At 36.1% G+C, this 19,467-nt stretch overlaps 1 protein-coding gene across 1 annotated transcript in view; it reads left to right on the top strand.

Annotated features, from left to right (window-relative positions):
- Positions 1–19,467, top strand: part of NAA15 (N(alpha)-acetyltransferase 15, NatA auxiliary subunit) — a 47,288-nt gene that overhangs the window by 19,165 nt on the left and 8,656 nt on the right. Inside the window, exons 7-17 of the mRNA XM_015822294.2 lie at positions 276–395; positions 3,367–3,462; positions 3,747–3,853; positions 6,924–6,996; positions 7,566–7,735; positions 8,127–8,279; positions 9,295–9,423; positions 10,588–10,801; positions 13,013–13,206; positions 16,540–16,648; positions 17,494–17,592. Of these exons, the coding sequence (XP_015677780.1) occupies positions 276–395; positions 3,367–3,462; positions 3,747–3,853; positions 6,924–6,996; positions 7,566–7,735; positions 8,127–8,279; positions 9,295–9,423; positions 10,588–10,801; positions 13,013–13,206; positions 16,540–16,648; positions 17,494–17,592 (1,464 nt within the window). The remainder of the gene's footprint in view (positions 1–275; positions 396–3,366; positions 3,463–3,746; positions 3,854–6,923; positions 6,997–7,565; positions 7,736–8,126; positions 8,280–9,294; positions 9,424–10,587; positions 10,802–13,012; positions 13,207–16,539; positions 16,649–17,493; positions 17,593–19,467) is intronic.

Below are 19,467 nucleotides of genomic sequence, written 5' to 3'. Positions count from 1 at the left end.
CAGAATATTCTGTTTTGTGTCTTATAAATTCTATTAATATATAAAAGATAGTGTTTCAGCAAGTGCGTCTATCTATTCTTTTTGCTGTTTTGTCTAAGTAATTTTTTTTCTTGGCTTGTTGCTAGAGTTTAAAGCAAGTAAACTGTGTATGTAAACGTGTTTTTTTCCTTTCATAAGGAGTTACTTGGCACAAATGGAAATTAGAACATTGATTTTATTGATAAATGTAAACAGTACCCTATCATGGTTGATTGATAATTCTGCATTTTTAACAGGAGAACTTCTGTTACAACTCTGCAGGCTGGAAGAGGCAGCTGAGATTTATAGAGGATTGCAAGAAAGAAATCCTGAAAATTGGGCTTATTATAAAGGTTTAGAAAAAGCATTTAAACCAGGTAATGATAAGCTTTATAGAGGTGTAAGTAGCTCACATTTTATATGTAAAAAATTAAGAATGAGTAAAAATAAAGAAAATGTGTTAATATCTTTTCACAATTTGAAAAATTATAGAGTTTGAAAAAATATTGAGTACAAATGGATGAGGTTCATATGAATTGGATTTTGTATTTACCTGTCTCCTGGGAGTGTAGTAGTGCAGATTCTTATAGATTGCTGTGATCTGGAAAAAGATATGGCTGCTTTTATGATGAAAAGTTTGTTATCATATTGATGTATTCTTGTTGCTTTTTATTGTTTATTTTACTATTCTATTATTTTACTTCTATTTTGTTTACACTTTTTTCATTTCTTCCTTTTTATTCTTGTAAGCTGCCTAGAGTAGTTCCATAGCTAGATAAGTGGCAAATAAATGTAACAAACAAATAAATTTTAAAAAGAGGTGCAGTTGTATGTGCTCTTCTGCATTCCAGAATGCAAAGTTTGACATAAAATTAATGTCAGCTATTTATTTCAAGGATGAATAGGCTAGTCCTTATAAACAGCAATGAAAACAAGCCTCAAACTTGCACATATTACTCTTTTACTTGTCAGGTGTTGAGTTTGAATCAAGGGTCATTCTAGTTGAAAAATACCTCAATAAAAACAATATCACTATCTATATAAATAAAAATGTAAATGTTCGTTTGTTCAAAATCTTAAATCTCCGAAAGTTCTTCACCGATTGCTTTGAAATTTTGACACAACGTTGCATTCGAATACGCGCGTGTTTTTATATACCTATATTATATAGATGTCACACCTGTGACAGGTAAAAACATGCTTTTTTTGAAAAAACAGCACCATCTGTTGGACGTAAAAGCAACACACGCTTTTACCAGACTGAGCCACAGCAATGCGTGGCTGGGTACAGCTAGTTATGAATATGGCAGAAAACCTGAGATAACATTGCTAAAGGTCGCACCTTAGAGCCACCTCAAGATGACATGAGGACATGGCCATATCCTCTAGTAGTATTGTATATGGAGGTGTCTCTATAAAACAGTTTATGGTTATTCCTGTGTAAGAGTCAGGGTAAGATGTGGAGGAAGGAGAGGTATTTAAGCCTCATGTCACCTCATCTGCTGATTAAAAGTGGAGCATTAGAAAATCATAGCCAAAGTGAATGTTGGTTGCCATCCTGGCGGATATACCCAAAATGATTGGAAGATGGTATTAAGTTTCATACTGGTCTCAGCTGAGTATGTTAGTTCACCAGATGTTTAACTTATTCAGGATTTGATTTACTGACAGAAGGCTTTCAGAGATAATTCTGCTAGATTAGTGTCTGTTTAGACAAAGATGAAACTATATACCTATAGAAGATTTGCCCCTCTAGAATGCATAGAAGTCAAAGTGTTTTGTATCCTCGAAATTAGAGGGTTTTCTGTGCCTTTCCAAAGCAGAATGCCTTGGGATGCAGATGATCTGTGTTCTCAGAACAGTTCTCTCTAGCCCAGAAACCATAAGTTCTTACCTCACGCAGTTTCATTCCTTGCAAGTAGTAAGATACCAAGAATTCCTGACAGTTTTCTCTGCTTTGATGCTGGATTGAAACACTCCATGTAAAGATATCCTTTTAAAAGTTCTAAAATGACATGTTACATCATTCATTTATGGAAACAATCACAGTGATACCGGGAAAAAGATTTGGCTTTGTCAGGCAGCTGGTCAAAACAAATGAGATTAAAATATTTAAGAGTATTTCCCCTTCCTGTAGCTATGCCATCTTTCAGGCCCTGGGCAGTAATTATTTTCCTGAATGAATCTGTTCTTACTCTGTAATGCCAGCGGAATCCAAAATAAAATAGACCAATCATAACTTGTTTGATCATGGACAAGAAAGCTAATAAGTAATTTACCTTTAGACCAAATCTATTATTGTAATGCAAATTCCATGATGTATGGTCTTCCTTCTTTTGATTCATTTTACTATATGCTCATTGCATTTAATTTTGAAGAAAAGGCAAATAATTATAATGCTTATAACATTAAAGTTTGAAACTGTAATTAATACTAATAGAATATCCACTTTTTTCTTTTCTTTTATCTCCATTTATTACCCCAAGGCACATAATACAATATTAAGAATCTAAGCATATTATATAAATACTGTATCAAAGTAACATATTGTACTAAAAATGAGAAGATGGAATAATAGATGGTGTATGTGGCATTAATCTGTATTCATATCAGAAGCATCTACAAAGCTAACCAAAGGGTGCTTCTGGATTGAAAGGATTTGCCGGTGACAACACCCTTGTCCAGGAACGCCCAATTGTCAAAAGTAATGCAATCTTCAAGGAGACTCCTCTCATGTCCCCCAGATTTAATAGGGGATTGAGCTAGTTCTGTATTAACATTTTACGGATATACTTTTAGTTTCTACAAATATCATTCACTTCTATGAATGTCAATATATCCTTCATATTCTTTTCTGATTTTATTACACCGCTATACTTTTGGTTAAACTTTATCATATCTTTTGGTTATTACGTGTGTATGTGCCTCTGTGTGTGATTTTTAAAAAGAGAGAGAAAGCTGTTTTGACTTGTGTAACAGTAGGGGAGATAGGAAACTAGGGTGATAATCAATGAAAAGAAGGTGGCATGTCTGTGATCAATAAGAACAGTGTTTTGCTTATTAGAATATTGCCGAGTTCAGATTCACAGGATCTGGCTTTTAAAATTGTGCTTAAAATTTGGCCTGAGTAACTGCTGTTTAAGAAAACATAATGATAATCATTTTTGCCAAAATGCTGGTCATAACTGAATGGCACTCAAGAATTATCCCTTCGATATTCAGCCAAATTAATTCTGTTTCGATTCTATAGTTTCTGTTATATTTTAAAATCTGTGGCAGTTAATGTAAGATTTGATTGGCAGCTTAGATTGGATGTGAGTCTATAACAATATGATTTTGTTATTCTAGCTAATATGTTAGAGAGGTTCAAAATCTATGAAGAAGCCTGGACTAAATACCCAAGAGGACTCGTTCCAAGACGACTGCCATTAAACTTTTTATCGGGTAAGTTTTGTTTGGATACTTCAACCTATCTGTGAAAGAGACAGAGAGGATTATTTTGGTGTTATATCTTTTATCATTATCTTTGGTTTTAAAATGTCAGAAATGTTCTATGTAGCCTGGCATAGACATTATAAAGTACCAGACCAGCTATGCTAGCCGGGTATAGAATTGTAATTCTAATTCAGTACATCTGATTCTTGGTGTTCATCATTGGAAAAGTGTGTAGCATTTGTTTGGTTTGAAACAACATGTTTGCATCAGAATTCACACATATTTTTCTTTAGGTGACAAGTTCAAGGAATGCTTGGACAAATTTCTGAGGATGAATTTCAGCAAAGGTTGCCCGCCAGTTTTCAATACATTACGGTCACTATACAAGGATAAAGAAAAGGTTTGTCGTGTATTTTAATGATTTGGACAATTTTCTAGTACAATTTTCAATCAAATAATATGCCAACTGTAATTATTTTTGTTATAAAAATATTCATGTAATGGGCCAGTGAGTATTTCTGCATATCGGTTAAAGTTTTGCCCTTTGTAAATGTTTTCAGACATCAACTATGGGAATAAATTTCATTGGGATGAAAGTAGCTATGTATAGGCAGGAGTGGATCTTTGGAGTTCTAAAATTCGTTCTAGGCAGAAATCTCTTTTTTGTCTTTATTATTTGAGCTTCACCAGAAGATTTTAAAGTACTTGTCTACAATTTCCAGGCTTTAATAAAGAAACATATTTTATGTATTTGCATTATGAAAACCCTGAGAGATAACTGTTTAATTTAACCCCAACTTAGCATTTATAGGGAAGTAGAAAATGAGACCTGTATATTTTATGGAGCAAAAAGTTGATTTTCAATGAAAAAAAATGGTTTTCAAAGCTGAGAGGCAGGAGGGTGCTTCTCTAAAGCTGTAAAAAAAAACTATACCATAGCAAAACTTTTCTGATAATACTACAATATCTTAAAACAAAAGGTAAGGTAATAGAGTACAAAATAATTTTCTATTATGTATTTCTAGAAAAAAGGATGAACACCCAAAGTTACATGTGTCAATATTAGTCTAGACACAGGGGTTTTGAAAAACATGAATGTAGACAAGGGAAGATAACTGGTTATGAAAACAAGGCTAATTCTAATCTGCTATCTAAAAATGATATAATGTGATCGTCCAGTAAATAGTACCATAGTCTTCATTTAGCAACTGGGTCAGATAGTGACTTTTTCCAAATTCAGCATAATAAATAGCAGTTCATTTTCTTTCTTTCTTTTTTATAACAAGTTTTTATTGGTTTTTCCAGTTTTACATTTAAGTATTTGGAAAACAGCGTAGTGATTGGGCAGTCAATAATACAATAACAAAATCTTTAGTACATATCTCTGGTTACATCATCAAAAAATTCTTTCTCTATTTCCCTTAACATTTACCATACCATATTTAAGCTAATAGATTTCTAGTTGTAACAAGTTCAGATAAAACATTTATCCTCATATTTTTGCTTATACATATCCATATCCTGTATTTAAATTTTACCTAATTTTTAATTAGAATGTTCCAATTTAACCTTTAATATCATAGTATTTAAATTCCGGGTAACCCAAATTTCCTTTATTTCACTCTATAAAAATTATAATATCTAAAATATACCTATTACTTACTTAAATGTATTCTTATTTTATTTCATAAGCATTTTCTATTTCTCATCCTAGTACATCACTACTTACTAATGGAGTATCCTTCATTGTCTCAAATCCATCATCTGTGCTATCTGGGCTAAACAGTGATTTAAAGCTATTCCCTAATAGTTAGTTTTCATTTCCCTTATAAATCTAAATATTAGGCCAATTAATCCCTTATTTTTTATCATTTCCCAACAATAGTTAAATCTAATAATTGTATTTCCCTTCATCTCAGAATCTCCCTTTAGCCCATCAGTTGAGACTTTAGGATCCTCTCGAATAAGTCAAAAGACCCCATTTTTAAAACCTAACTCTAGGTTTCTTTTTATGCCAACCAGGCTTCCATACCAATGCCTCTAGATCATCAGATAGATCTTCCTTCATTCTTGTGCATGCTACTTGAATCCAAGGAGACCATCTAGTTATTAATTTTCCAGAAGGATTGGCCCATTTATGGTCATCAAGTTGGCAGTTCATTTTCTGACCAATGCATGCATATAGGACAACAAAAGCTTTTCAGTATGATTAAGGTCTGGTCAGTTTCAGGCAGCAGTTGCCATCTGGTTCTACTCAACTAATTAAGGACCAGAGCTGAGCTTGTTAACATGGGCTTAGCACTTTCGGTAAGCTCAGAAACAGATAGTTTATTTAAGCAATTGTTGCCTTGCTAGAAGACAAAACAGGAGAGCAAAAAGCTCAGGCACAGGACATTACAAGAGAGAACATATCTGAATGAGACTGCAGCAACTAATCATCTTCACAATATCTCTGTATCTGTCAGTCACATGTTCACTTAGCAGCCATTTTGCTTAATGACTGAAATGTCGGAACCCTTTGCAGTCACGAAACAAGAACTACCTGCAGTTGTTGCCTCTGACCTGAGATAAATAGATGAATGAATGGATAAACAGACCGAAAAGATATAAACAGATTATAGGATATGGATTTTGAAGTCTATCATGGCTGCAATTTTGCTGGTGTGAGCCAGACATGGGAGTGAAGGAAAAGGGAGGGGGGGAGCTCAGTTGTGGTCTTGAAAGACAGCTGCCATGAGGCCTATTGAACTGGTGGGTGTATTCTGAGTCCTATTGATAGACTGAGGTATATAGATATACTAGAGCCGGGAGAACACCTACCTCCCTGTTGCTGGTAAGTATGCTGCCAGAATAACCCAAAACTGAAGAGAGAGAAGGAAAGGAATGAAGAGTAAAAATTTGTTGCTGGAGTGGAAGGAGATGCCAGAGAAGAGCTGGAGAGTAGAATGAGGTGAACAGGGCAAGTTTCAGTTCCTGTTTGATGTAAGAAGACTGAGAGGGATGAACTCCACCCAAGATTTCAGACCATGAAGGGCTATAGTCTGGGTGGTTGCAAGCTGCAGCTTCATACTAGGTCCTGGACAGAGCAGAGAGGGAAATTGGCTGCCAGAACAATAACTCTGGTATTGGGGGAAAACTGGACAAAAAAGCCTAAAAAAGGAGGAGGGAACAGAGAAAAAAGGAAGCAGGAGATGTAAAGAGGGAAAAGTTGCTGGTAGGGAACATAGGAAGTAACATTATTCACCCTGTTGTAAATACCTTCTGTATATAGTAAAGAAGGAGTAAAAAGTGCCCAGTCATGTGTTACTGTGTCCATTGCCAGCTTTACTTGAAACACCTCTGGTCCAAAAAGAAACCCCATCACATTGTGACACAGATACATTACATACTTGTTTTTAGATTTCTAAAGAATAATGCATATGTTCTACAATCCATTGAACTAAAATGTATATATATATATTTACACATAGGTGACAATAATAGAGGAACTGGTGGTGGGTTATGAAACTTCTCTGAAAGGTTGCAGGCTATTTAATCCAAATGGTAAGTACTATGGCACTGTGGTATTCGTATTGACAGTAATCACTTATTTTATGAAACAATACTCACGCTGATTTGGATCATCAAGCAGTTTTTGCAGTTATAATATGTAATTTTGATATCTCCATTTCCATTTCCATTACTTATTTCTATAAGCTGCAGATATATTCAGGACCAGGATTAACTTGAACATAGGATATGTTTTAACTGGTACCTTTGTGTAAGATGATTAAGGCAAGTTTGGATTATCAATATTATTTTAGCAGTAGATGAACTAATCATTCAAATAGTCAGATCTGATCTCCATTTTCATTGTAGTGTGATAGCTATGGCCTTGATATGTTTTCCCAAATTATATTAAAATAAGTTTTGATATATGCTTTTCATTAAATATAAACTCAACAGAAATATACAGCACATTGTCCATGAAATATTCTTAAAAGAGAAAATGGAATATGTCTTGTTTGGTTAACTTTATATAATCACCGCATATTTGATTACTGGTCACAAGCAATGTTAGTTATATAGCCTAATTTTTTTAAAAAAAAAACTATAACATTTTGTCCAAATAGATGATGGTAAAGAAGAACCTCCAACAACTTTACTCTGGGTCCAGTACTACTTGGCACAGCATTATGACAAAATTGGGCAGCCATCCATAGCTCTAGACTATATAAATGCTGCAATAGAAAGCACGCCTACCTTGATAGAACTGTTCCTTGTGAAAGCTAAAATCTATAAGGTAAATTTTCATTGTGTTGGAAATCAGCTATCTCTGTGGAACTATTGGCCAGCTGTTTACTGTTTTTTTCTTTTGTTTTAAACTTTACATTTTAGAGAATTTAAATAATATTTTTGAAGAATTACAAAATTATAAAGAAAATATTTCTAAAATTATTCAGGTTACAATTTATGTATATTTGCTTGGGAGTAAATTATGTTAAGCTATAGGACTTCTGACTAAATATATTTTATGCTTCCACATTTAATTTTTGAAAGAATAATTTATGGGGCAACTTAATATTGTCACCTGTATCTTTTTTATCCTGACATTTTTATAACATATCGAAAAATGATGGGCCAAACTGCAGTTAATGTTATATATCTAACTTGTTTCTCTCCTGTCGTTTAAGCATGCTGGAAATATAAAAGAAGCTGCAAGATGGATGGATGAGGCTCAGGCACTGGACACAGCGGATAGATTTATCAACTCAAAATGCGCAAAGTACATGTTAAAAGCCAACTTGATAAAAGAAGCTGAAGAAATGTGTTCTAAATTTACAAGGGTTTGTTCAGCTCGTATTTTTTTTACTTTTATATATGGCAGTTAAAGAGTGTCAGCCATTACATAGGTCAGGGGTCCCCAACCCCCAGTCCGTGGACTGGCACCGGGCCACAGCATGCCAGAAGCCAGTCCGCGTAAACAAGCAAAGCCCCATCCGCGGGATGCAGGCAGTACATGAAACTACGCCCCCTCCAGTCCGCGGAAAAACTTCTCTCCATGGAACCGGTCCCTGGTGCCCAAAAGGTTGGGGACCTCTGACATAGGTGGTTAACATAGACAGACAGACAGACAGACAGACTCTCATACTAGAAATAAAAATAAAAGGCAAGAGTTTTGTTTAAGTTGAGCTTAACTCTTGATGACGCTGTACGTAGCATTTTATTTTTATAAGTTTGTTTAATCCACTTTTAAAGTAATTAGTTACACATCAGTACATCTTACGATAGTGCATATCATATCTTTCATGCTTTGCTTAAAAAAAGTGATTTTAATATCTCTTGTGACTTTTCCATATGGTCCAGTATCTGGGAGAGACCAATTACGGGGGTTCTTAGATCATATGTTTATGATCTTCCCTTATGTTTTTCTAAGCTAAAGAACTCCAGATTTAATCTTTTCATTTAAGAGGTTGCTGCAATCATTTCTGAGTTTTGGTTGCTCGAAACTTTATATATCTTTCTATTTTCTATTCCAGTATGGAATTAAAGGGTTTAAAAAAAACAAAAAAAACCCGTTAACATATTGCATTTTCACAAAGCAACATTGTTGGTTAGTTGCAGCCAGTTGTTACCTGATCAATGTATGTCTGATGTTTTTATGATGAACTTCCTCTCCTCCTAACTGCTAATGGGAATGGAACATATAGAATTCTGAATCTTTTGCATTTGGATCTGTGGATGTATGTGGCTGCATTTCATAGCAGCATATTTTTCTTGTGCTAAGAGCTGCTCATTATAAAAAAAATCTTCAGAATAAAAAAATAACAATGCCTGACATTCCTATTTTTTTCTTTCTAGGAAGGAACATCAGCAGTGGAAAACCTGAATGAAATGCAGTGTATGTGGTTCCAGACAGAATATGCCCAAGCTTATAAAACAATGAATAAATTTGGAGAAGCACTTAAAAAATGTCATGAAATTGAGAGAGTAGGTATTTAATGACTTCACATTAATACTTGTCTTATGTTTCAGGAATAAGGTTTGAAACAATATTTTGGTTGTAAGGCCTTATTTGTGTTGTATGGTATATTTTTGTTTTCATTCATATTATTTAATAATGGGAAGTACTATTTTATTTCTTTGTAAGATCACATATTTCTGTGTTTTTCTATTTAAATTAATGGTCTGTAGGTGTGTAGAGAAAAAAATAATTTCTGTAGGCAATCTTTCTTTGTATCACACTTTCGTCCTCCTCTGCCTGCGGAGTAGAGATTGGAGAGAAAGAGATTTCAAGTGATTACTTTGAGTTGTTTGTGAGCATGCTGCACCTTCCAGCCCTAGGCTGCTGACACAGATCACATGGCTTTTGATGTATAGAAAAACAAACAGCTTACTCTCTTGAAATCCCTCTCCAGTTTTTCTGCTCTGCAGGAGTGGAAAGACTCAGACAAAGGATAAATTGTCTACAACATGGATGTCAAACTCGCCACGTCACATGACGTGTTGCGATGTATCACGACTCTTTGCATTGCCAGCAATGGGGTGGGGCAGCTTCGGTATGATGAAACCGGCCCACACGCCAGCATTTTGACCCCCCTGGTCTACAAAAATTGGTGCAGTTTCATTGTAGGCAAACAGGTTATTTTCTTGCAAAACTTTTGTCTCCAATTAACCTGCTCTTGGGGGGGGGGAGAGACAGGCCAGGCACATATAACATGTATTTACTATAAAGACTCATGAGAGAGATACTGCAAAGATTATCGTCACAAATAATTCAGCACCACTGTAACTTTGAACAGTCCTGAATGGTCAGTAGTAAGGACTACCTGTGGCCTCTCATAATTGCCATGCCAATTTTTAAAACCTGGTCTTGGCCCTCATGACTTGACTGTTGGGTTTAACTCTTAGGCAGAGATTTCTGCCCTGCCATGTTATCTTATATCCTTTTAAACTACAAATTTCAAGGACTGGATCTGATGCTTAATTGTTTCTGTTTAAATGCTAAACTTTGGGTATTGTTGCTTATGTGTGCTTGTATTAGCAGCATCCATCTTTATGGTGCTAAGTTTTAAAACTTCAACAGTCATTTCTAAGTTAAGTGTGTACTATTGTGATATTGGATGCTTGCTAGATAATTACATATTATGTTAGCATTTTGTAGAAATCACAGATGACCAGTTTGACTTCCACACATACTGTATGAGGAAAATTACACTTCGGTCATATGTAGACTTATTAAAACTAGAAGATGTACTTCGACAGCACCCATTTTATTTTAAAGCTGCAAGAATTGCAATAGAAATATACTTGAAGCTCCATGATAACCCTCTGACAGATGAAAATAAAGAACATGAAACTGATACAGGTATAAAACATACAGCCTCTTCTGCATGTATGCTATATAACTTTTTCAGATTGCTATTCCTGCTGTTTTAAGAGGCAGAATTGTTGGAGACAATACAGGTAGTCCTTCACTTACAACGACAATTGAGTCTAAAATTTATGTTGCTAAATGAGATATTTGTTAAGTGAGTTTTGCCCCATTTTACAACCTTTCTTGCCACAGTTGTTAAGTGAATCACTACAGTTGTTAAATTAGTAACATGGTTGTAAAGTGAATCTGGTTTCTCCATTGACTTTGCTTGTCAGATCACAAAAGGTGATCACATGACCCCCAGGACATTGCAAACATCCTAAACATGAGTTAGTTGCCAAGTATTTTTTAATTTTGACCATGACGATGCTTCAAGGTTCATAAGTGTGAAAAATGGTCACTTTTTTCAGTGCCATTTCACTAAATAAACTGTTGTAAGTCGAGGATTATCTGTACTCCTAAAAACCTTTTACTTCATTGTTTTTAATATCAGTTACAAACTGTCAAAAACTGTATAATATAACATTTTCAAGAATTACAGTACTATACTGGTCAGCTCAGAGCAAAAATTCATAAAGATGAATAACACTTTAGTTGATGTGACAGCACAAAGCTTAAAAGTGGGGATTTGTAAATTTGTCAAATTTCTAAGGTCTAACATTTCTAATTTCATAATGACCTTGGGTGATACATAGTAATAAAATAGATTCAGACAATATAGCAAAATGTTTTAAAATGTAAAAAAAAGCAATAAAACAAACTGGACATAAAACATTCCTATAAGAAGCTTGCTACTATCCTACCCCAAATCCTGGAGGAAGAGTCAGGCATATGTAGAAATCTTTGGGGGGAGAGCTGCTGTTCATTCTCTGCAACAGAGAAGAACGTGTTCCTATTTCCCATCAGATTATGATATTATTGATTAATTAAAAGAAAGCAAAGCATGGCAAGTTCATCCAATTGTATAGAATGGACAGGCCCTGTGCAATGAAAGGCTTTATAGGTAATAGCCACACTTTGAATTGCACCTGGAAGCCAACTGATAGTCAGTATAGCTTATGAAATAGATATCTTATGTAAGCATATTATAGCATCCCCTCGATTGCTTATGCTATTGCATAGCTGCTCTTGAAAACCAATTGCAGCTTCCTGTGGTCTTCAAGAGCAGCCCCATGTAGAATATATTGCAGTAGTTCACATGTGAAGCGATCAAGGGATGACTGTCTAAAAGGCCTCGCAGGCTTGGAACAGGCCCAGATGCTATACAAGATGAATCTGAAAGTGCTATCCCAGCTACAGCTGCCACTTGCTCCTTGAGTAGGAGCTGCAAGTCCAAAACAAAACCCAAATTGTGCACTGGTCTCTAATAAGGAAATAAGTCCCATTCAGGACTAAAGATGAAAAATCTCTGGACTTGCTCAAAATATTCACAACCACTTTATTTTAAGAATAGTTAAGCTGAGTCTTCCCTCTTATTCCACAACTTCCACACACTGAGACAAGAAGTTGACATCAAGTGCCTGGCATGTGGTCAAGTTATACAACTGAGTATCATGATATTTGACCTGACTGATAACCTTGCCCACTGGTGTCATGTAATGTTAAACAGGAGGTCAAGAGTTCCATGGAATTACACACACCAGAGGCCCTGGGCTCAATCTGTCAACCCTCCCTTTTCAGTAAAAACTGACTGGAATTAATCAAGAGATAGGAGGAGAACCACTATATAATACAATCACCCCCTCCCCTCCAGTCCTCATAGGTAGTGAGATGAAAGGTTGTACCATCCTTGCCCGAGAGCATGAACAAGTATAAGCAAATGCTGCCACAGTACTGAAAACTGACTAAAATGATACAGATATTGTATTTCATGCAGGGTCTTAAGTATTTTTGAAAGGTTGAAGACTGAGCAAAAGTCTCCTCAGGCTATTAAGTACTATAATGACTTCTAGTAAAGGGGTGTATTTTTGCTTCCTTCAACATAAGCAGAACCGTTCTTCTCTCAAAGAGGCCAACGCTAGAGGGCAACAATATAAGTGCTTTGGAGAAGATCAAATTAGGGAGTTTGTTATATGTATTTAGAAGTCACTTAATTGTGAGCTTGAAAGATTTGAACTAGAAAACTTAAATAGATGCTTAATTTGAAAAAGAAATAAAAAATGGATTTTCTTGATAAACAACCAAGTGTGTTTTTCTATAAAGCAAATATGTCTGATAAAGAGTTAAAGAAGCTACGCAATAAACAGAGGAGAGCTCAGAAAAAAGCTCAACTGGAAGAAGAAAAAAAGAATGCTGAAAAAGAGAAGCAGCAACGAAATCAGAAAAAGAAAAAAGATGATGACGATGAAGAAATTGGAGGGCCAAAGGAAGAGCTTATTCCTGATAAATTGGCAAAGGTACAAAATTATAGTATATTAAATGACCACACATTTCTATAGAGCCCTATTTAAATCTCATGTTAAAAACTAATAATGGATTATTCACCGATGTCTGTTAAATATGAAANCCCCCGGGGCCACCCAGTCAGAGTCAAGACCTTCTCGGATCCGAGCGACTTTGTCATACAGATATTGAACAAAATCCTCGGCCCTCCCCTCCAGGGGATCCTCCCCCCCCTCAACTGAAGGAGAGAGCGGGTCACCCTGAAGAGGGTGGCCGGGCGATTATCTGATGACGCAATGAGGGTGGAGTAGTAGTTAGACCTCACCACCCTCATCGCCACTAGGTAGGATCTAACCTGTATCCTTGCCTGTGCTCGATCGGATTCGCTTCGGCTCGCCCTCCAACTGCTCTCTAGGCGTCTTTTCCGGCGCGTCATCTCTCTCAGCTCCTCGGTAAACCAGGGAGCCAATTGAGATCTGCGCCGGGTCAGAGGCCGCAAAGGCACGACTTGGTCCAATGCTGCGGCAGCGGCCACTTCCCAGGCCGCCGCCAAATTTTCAACCGAATCGTGAACTAGGTCCTCAGGATATGGCCCAAGCTCCGTCAGGAACCTCTCTGGGTCCATCAGGCGCCTGGGGCGGAACCATCTAGGCGGTTCCTCCTCCTCTTCTAGTATTAAAGAGATACTTAACAAATTAGGTCATTAACTGAAGAGTAGCGGTTCTGAATATTCATATAAAAATGTTTGGCCAATATAAGGATAGGCCATAAAGTTTGTCCTTCACTAATTTTTATATTTTTATATTGAGGTTAAAATAAGGGACTGTGTGGGACCTCAAAAAAAAAAAGGTATACTTCTAATAGCATGCTATATTTAACAAGCTACTGAGTCAGATTGTTAGAAGATTAGAAGGGTAAGGACTTGGTAGGAGCTGCTTTTTAATTTTTATTTTTGAAAGAGAATTTATTGAAAAGCAATAGAAATCTAAACAGGATTAATTTCACTTTTCTACCTCTTTCAGATTGTTAAGATAGACTCTTCTGTTTTTTATTAATGGCCTCACTGTGAACAGGCACGATGGATGTTAATTTTCTGGAATACTCAAACAGCTAATGCTTTCCCAACCAAACTCTGGTTCTCTCCTGGGGATGAACATAGTATTATAACATATGTGATTTGCTTATTTTTTATAAAATTATTTTTATTTGTTTTTTATAAAATAAGCTGAATTCTTACAGCTATATCATTTACTACACAGATAAACACTAAAGTTTGTACTATATATGAACAATGCTGATAATGTATGAGAGAAAATAATATATATTATAAATTTTATCATCTATTATTTATGTATTACTATATACATCAGGTAAAACAATGCATAAAACACAATGTATTGTATCATGGTTTTACTGAACATCTTGAGCTGACATCCATTATCTACTGAAAAAAAAGTGATAAAGCCCCAAGATAATTGGCTCCATTAGGAGTGAAAGTATCCAGAGAATAAATCTTTCTCTCCATAACATAAGAATTAAGCAGCATCTTACAATGGTGAAAGTTTGTAAACTCTTTAAAAGGTTCTGCAATTGTGCAGTATTATAACTTGTGATGTGAACTTCATCTGAGTTGTTAATAGTTAAGATTCTGATTAAACAAGCAAAATACTGTATTAACTACATTTAATAACATTGATGGCCTTTATTAGAAAATGTACGTGGAATTTTAAATATGATAACTGGTGTCACTTCCTTTAGCAGAATTACTTTAACCAACTATTTTCAGTACCTGTTAATCCTGCTCATCTTTCTAAAGGTGTTTTGGTCATGAACTGCTTCAAGCTATTGCTCCTTTGATACCTCTTGCCCAATTTTAGTTGGATGAAGGTCAGGGTTGTTATTTGGCTATTCTAAAATGTCAGATTTCTGTCTCTTCGGCCATTATGCTGTAAATTCATGTATGTGTTGTTAGAAACACAAGGCACCTTTGTTAAATTTTGGCTTGCAGATGGATACACTAAAATTATCCAGTAGAATTTGCCAGTATAATAAAGAATTTGAACTGTCCAGATCCTGAGATTTCCACTGCTGTGCTTCGCTCCTGGAATAACATCCCTTTGTTAAAATACTTTTTTTTTCATTTTCCGCAAACATAATGTTTCTCATTAATGTCCAAAAGTTCAGTCTCATCTCATCTGTCCACAGAAATTAGTTCCTCTAGTCCAGCGGTTCTCAACCTATGGGTCGCGACCCCATTTGGGGTCGATCGATCATTTCACGGGGGTCGCCAAGCAAGGCTGTCCGCCATTTTTTTCCCCTTTTCCGGCGGGTGCCTTACCTCCCTTGAGCTGGGCCAGCTGGTGGTCGGCCTGCTCCGTCTCTGCCGCTTGCCAGCTACGCCTCGGCCGGCGCAGGGGGCGGAACCACGCATGTGCGGCGCTCCCGGGCAGGGAAAGTCCTCGACTTACGATTGGTTGGGTAGTCCTCGACTTATGACCGGTTTAGTCCTCGACTTACGACCGGTTTAGTCCTCGACTTACGACCGGTTGAGCATCGCGGCATTAAAAAGGTTGAGAACCACTGCTCTAGTCTGCTAGATCAAGGTGATCTTTAGCCAAAGATGAAGTTATATTTTCTCAATTATCTGCCTGATAGAGGTTTAAGTCTTTGATACTGGTTTTGTAGTCCTTAGAGGAACAAAAGTCTGTATTGAGGTCTACAGATATATTTTGATCAGGGCATCATTTGTTTCCATAGTCATGTATTCTGAAAAGGAGACTGATGGTGGCAACCAACTTTTTTTTTTTTTAAAAAAAAGGGAGGGCCTCTTAAATTTACACCTGATCTCAGCTTACTGGTTGGAGTATTTGACACAACTGTCACTCCTAAAGGAGGCAATTATCTTGAGACTTTATCATTTTTTTCCCAGTAGATAATGGATGTTGGCTCAAGATATTCAGTAAAACCATGATACAGTACGTTGTGTTTTATGTATTGTTTTACCTGATGTATTTAGTAATAGGATATTAAACTCTGGTCACATTGTAAGTCACTGTACTATAGGACCAAAGATAGTTCTAACAGATTTACAAATTTTCTCTTATCATACTACTTTTTCCCAACAGTAATGAAAGACAGTTATCACTTAAAAGGAAGAAGGGGTAGATTTGAAGTGTAACTAGGTATATTTCTTCAACTTGGTGACATTAGGTATTAAGAGGCTCTAGGCCTTTTCTTTTCTTTTCTTTTCTTTTGGCATATATTTAATAGAATAATTCATCTCCATAAGTATTTTGATCTCCTTGATTTTTTTTTAAATTTTGAAAGATTTTTCTTCCCAATTTTAGGTTGAAGCACCTTTGGAGGAAGCGATTAAGTTTTTAACTCCATTGAAGAATTTGGTGAAGAACAAAATAGAAACCCATCTTTTTGCCTTTGAAATTTACTTCAGGAAAGGTAAATGAAAATTACTATAGCCTAGGAATGAGCAGTGGTATATTTTCAGGTGTAAAGTTATTTTTCTAAAGAGAAACATGCAGAATTTGGAAAGAACATGAATCTTATCAATTTTCTTTACTCTGTACTTTTTTGTTTACCTTGAATTATTCATATATAAATGTGCATGTGTACAGTGGTCAAACCTTTCCCAACTATTTAAAAATTACATTCAGTTTGAAAATATGGTAATTGAATAAAATCTGTATTATTATTTAAGCATTACTTTATGTTACATTAGTCACTACAGCTTAAGCAGGAGTCGGCAATTTTCACAAATAAAAATAAAATCAAATAGGAAAATTAGTCAAAGTCTGACTAACCAAATTAAAACACCTAAAATCCTGTAACATTTGACGGACTCTTTAAGATTTTGATAATATTAAAAACATTTAATATTAATATTTTTAATTTAAAGCTGTGTTGTATTGATTCAGTCTGAGATGCCTGCTGAGCTATTTGAATAAAGATTTCCTTAACTTTGCCTTTGTTAAAACTATGCCATATGCAGTTCAGTGCTAATAGTAAGAGTGTACCTGTCAGTTAAGTACATTTTGGCCAATATGCCATAACTACAAAGTCCAGTTTTGCCATATGCAGGTTCTCCTTATTCTGTGCCAGTTGTAAGTTGTTCACATCTCACCAGCTATGATATATATGATCTGTACTATACTGACAACGAAGTCAGGATGTATATGTTTATTCTAATTCTAATTTCAAATTGTATTTGTACTTGTAAAGCATAATTTGGTGTTCTGTTTGCATTTCTGATTATGGAAATTATTTTGTAATTTTGTCTCAAACAGAAAAATTTCTTCTTATGCTACAATCTGTGAAGAGAGCATTTGCTATTGATCCTAATCATCCATGGCTTCATGAGTGTAAGATACATCTCTTCAGCAGTGGTATGAAGCTATCTTATGTTATCTAGTAGTCAAACTTCTAGAAGAGATGTAATTAGCTCTTGCTAATAAAGGAAATTAATGATTTATGCAGATACATATGATTTCTTTTTACTAATTATTGAGTTATTTAAAATGACAATAGGATTTGCATAGTATGATAAAATGTACTTTAGGCCAGGGCTTTTCAACCAGTGGTACGGGTACCATCTGTGGTACATTGGCATCTGGCAGGTGGTACGCGCCCATCCTAGAAAAGTGGTAGCGGGGGAGGGGAATGAGCTGAACCAGTGACAGCACCGCATAAGCCTGAGCGAGAGATGGTTGGAGCTGCAGGGCTGTCAGGGCTGTCAGCGGAAGCGCCGGGATCAGCACCAGGCTCCAGCTGGAGCTCAGCACTGATCCTGGTGCTTCTGCTGAGCCCAGAAGAAGCGCCGATCAGCTGGAATGTTGCAGCATCTCCAGGGTCTTGTGATTTACATTCAGATGCTTGGCAACTGATTCATATTTATGACGGTCACAGTGTCCCAGGGTCATGTGAAGTGACCAAAACCTGCTGCAACCACCCAGCAGACGGGAGAAATAAAAACCAAACACCCCCCACCCCACCCCCGCTACCAATCCTCAACAGAAATGCCCACAACAATGAAAACCTCGGACAGGAGGAAGAGCACCGCCGGGCAGGCAGGCAGGTGTCTTGCTCGGCTGTGGCTTGGGGGGCACTTTTTTCAGTGCCGTTGTAACTTCGAACAGTCACTAAGCGAACTGTTGTAAGTCGAAGACTACCCGTACTTTATCACTTTTTTCCTTTTTTTTTTTTTTTTTTTTGGTCATCAAGCTTTTTACACCTTGCTAGGCGACTGGTGGTACTTGGATATTGCCATATCCTAAAAATGGTACAATGGGTGAAAAGGTTGAAAAGCCCTGCTTTAGGCTATTAAAAATGTATATATAACTTAATGTAACAAGCTCATTTAAACATTTGTTATTGCTATGTATATTTCCAATGCGTCTTTTACTCAGTTTATCCTTTGAAATAAAGAATTATGTGGCAATTTAAAAAAAAAAATTAGTTTCTATATCTGCAAATCCATTTTTTATAAATTCAGGTAAGCAGTACTTAACAGTTTACTGAACTAAAATATTTGATGAAATACAGGAATATTAATGGGAAAGAACAATTGGCCTGAGCTTAGGTTGTTGTGAAGGTAGATTGTTGGGAAGCACTTTTTACTATGCCTTTTGAGTTCTCAATTTAAAAGATGTTAACTATTCCCAAACGTTTGTCGAAGTTCATTTTTATATCTTGTATTTCCTTGCTCAGTTATGTATCAATATTTTTATCCTCACTAAATATACAGTACTCCCCAGCACTTTCCATGTCTGAAAATCTATGATAATCCCTTTGAAATTTATATTCAGCAACAAATGTTGTCTCCTGTTTAAGATACTGTATCTTGAGTTGCAAGCAAACATAACATTCAGGCGAGCCAATTCTTTTCAGAATAAACAATATTGGGCTAGCTAAATGAATGATATGCCTCATTTTAGTCTAGTTTTATGCTGATATCATTATAATTATCAACATAAAGCCAGCCAACTTAATATTTTGTATTCTGTTACGAAGATGTAGAATTATTGGGCACAACGGAATAATCTGGATTACAGGAGAAACAGCATTCCCGGGAGACTTAGACCCTCCGGCCCGGGACCTTCGGCTGATGCTATGTAATGCCAGGTCCGTGGTAAATAAGGCCCCCCTCATACAGGATCTTATTCTGGAGGGGGGCGCGGACCTGGCAGGTATTACTGAGACCTGGCTGGGCGTAGAAGGTGGAGTTCCACTAGTTGACATCTGCCCGCCGGGTTTTCAGGCAT

This window comes from Protobothrops mucrosquamatus, unplaced genomic scaffold (genome assembly GCF_001527695.2).
Source record: "Protobothrops mucrosquamatus isolate PMUCROS unplaced genomic scaffold, P.Mucros_1.0 scaffold1519, whole genome shotgun sequence".
Lineage (NCBI taxonomy): Eukaryota > Metazoa > Chordata > Lepidosauria > Squamata > Viperidae > Protobothrops > Protobothrops mucrosquamatus.
This window is presented reverse-complemented; position numbering and strand designations above follow the sequence as displayed.